The sequence below is a fragment of the Dendrobium catenatum genome, unplaced genomic scaffold, assembly GCF_001605985.2.
Source record: "Dendrobium catenatum unplaced genomic scaffold, ASM160598v2 fragScaff_scaffold_156, whole genome shotgun sequence".
Lineage (NCBI taxonomy): Eukaryota > Viridiplantae > Streptophyta > Magnoliopsida > Asparagales > Orchidaceae > Dendrobium > Dendrobium catenatum.
The window spans coordinates 3100914-3103273 of NW_021318618.1; the positions used below are offsets into that span (position 1 = coordinate 3100914).

The following is a 2360-nucleotide window of genomic DNA, read 5'->3' on the forward strand; positions in this document are numbered from 1 at the left end:
TTCACCGTCTTCCTCCCGGCTCTGATCACCACCATCGGCCGCGATAAAACAGGGCTGAAGCAGAGACTCAGAGAGGAAGTGCGAAGCCATATCAAGAGCGAAAAGGGAGTAGTTGGTTTTGAGGAATTGAAAGGGATGGAACTGGTGTGGTCAACAGTGTACGAGGTGCTCCGGCTAAATCCGCCGGTGCCGCTGCAATTCGGCCGCGCGAGAGAGGATTTTGAGCTGAGTTCGAGAGGGGCGAGGTACCCAGTGAAGAAAGGGGAGCTTTTGTGCGGGTACCAGCCGATAGTTATGAGGGATCCAACGGTGTTTGATAGGGCAGATGAGTTCGTGGCTGATAGGTTTATTGGAGAGGAGGGGAAGAGGCTGCTGAACTACTTGTTCTGGTCGAACGGGCCGGAGACGGGGACTCCGTCTGTGCAGAACAAGCAGTGCGCAGCCAAAGACCACGTTGTGGCAACCGCTTGCTTCATGTTGGCCGAGATCTTTAGGAGGTATGATGACTACGAGTGCGGGGACGGCATGGATTTCACCAAGCTGGAGAAGGCGACCGCCACCACCGCCACCGTCTCCGCCGCCGCTGCACCGGGCGGCGTTAAATGAGGTCGCTGAGTACTCTAAAAGCTTGTTTTATACTAATTCGTAATTACGGGCTTCCATTTTAAACTTCTAAATTGTTTGGGTGGTGGCTTAGAATAAATGGAGTGTTTTTTTTTTTTTTTCACCTTTGCTACTTCTCCTGTCGCCGGCGATCGCCATTAGAGGCTCTATTATTTGCCAAACGCAGAAGCTGCGAGAAGACAAAACCATTGCTGTCGTAGAATCAACGTCTCGGATCCGTAACGATGAATCATGATTTTTTATAGTTTTTTATGTGGTGCTTATCATTGTAACTTGTCAGAAAAAGCTAATAAAATGTGCGAATCAATGGTGACGCTGGTAGAAAGATTGACACTTCATTTATTTTTACTTTTGTGAAATCTAAACTTTGAGTGTGATGGAAAATTATTTCAGTTCGGATTTGAAAATTTTGTGGCTGAACATTAAACGATGTACAGCTGATCTTGATCCATTAATTAGGAGCTTAAATTATTAATTAAAAGATTTTAGATTTGAATCTTATATATACGATGTGTGTGTGAGTCTGCTTTGATTAACATAACTATCCAAAACAAACAAACTTGTAAACGATCTTAAACGGTTAAGAAGAATGTACCTTTTTAACTTCAAAAATTATTTTTTAGAATTATATGAAGTTTAACGAATCAATTTTAGCATCCAATAAAATGATCCGTTAACATTAAAAAAATTTGATTTGAGATTAGGTGGTGAACCGGCCTTAGCCAAATCTGACCTGTTGGTCCAACCATCCCATCCTCCTCGGTGCGTATAGCGCATTAGGCATCGAAAAGGGGCAATGGTCGTGGCTCTCATGGGTCGCCAAATGTGGTTTGGAGTGTTTTGACCACCTCTAAGAGGTCTTCATCTAAGGCTTCGTTTGAGACGATTTTTTTATTGCTTCTTAAAACAGCTTTCGAATACAAAAATTTTAATTTCTGTACTAAAAAATTGTTTTAAGAAACAATAAAAAATCCGTTTCAAACGAAACCTAAGATGTATTAATATTTTTTCACGTATGTAAATTTGGATGGTAATTTCTATAAATCTCTATTTTTCTAGTCTAATTTCTATGAAACTCTATTTTTTTGAGTTTTTTGAGGCATGATGGCTCATTAGGAGATGCATATTTGGATATAAAACTAATCAATCATTGTCCTTTTTGGAAGCTTCGAATTTGATCCATAAATATTCCCAAATATTTTTTTTATCTCTTTCATTTGTTGATTTTTTAGTTCTCAACTTCACTGGATTCATGTCATTAAAACTATAAATTGATTTATTTTGCTCAATGGCCTGAGGTTTCCTTGGTGGCAATTGTTGTCGCACCATTGTTGACGGCCTCTTGGTCTAGCCTTGACGAACAATTAATCAAGTAGTCTACGAGTTGGATAGCTCAATCAATCTTAGACTGAGATAAGGCATGCTTTGGTCTAGTTTTTCTTGTTATAAATATATATATATATTGCTATATGTTGTTGAAATTGTCACACTCAAAGATGATATACCACGACAATACGGGACATGATGGAGGGATAAAAAGATATGTTTTTTGCACTTAAAAAAGAAAAGTGTATAAACAAGTAATACAACATATTAAATCAAAGTAAGCAACGGAAGAAAAATTAAACACTCATTTCATTGCCATGAATTCAAAACATTGCAATAATACCAAAGGACTACTACAAGCAAAAGAAAAATGAAACAAACAAATGATAGGAAAGAAACTACCAAATCCT

At 38.9% G+C, this 2360-nt stretch overlaps 1 protein-coding gene across 1 annotated transcript; it reads left to right on the forward strand.

The window, feature by feature from the left end:
- The first annotated feature begins 6 nt into the window (after positions 1 to 6).
- On the forward strand, positions 7 to 949 carry LOC110100643 (probable inactive linolenate hydroperoxide lyase). The gene has a single exon (XM_020828238.2). The coding sequence runs from the start codon at positions 136 to 138 to the stop codon at positions 604 to 606; it is 471 nt and encodes a 156-aa protein (XP_020683897.2). The 5' UTR covers positions 7 to 135; the 3' UTR covers positions 607 to 949.
- The last annotated feature ends 1411 nt before the right edge of the window (positions 950 to 2360 follow it).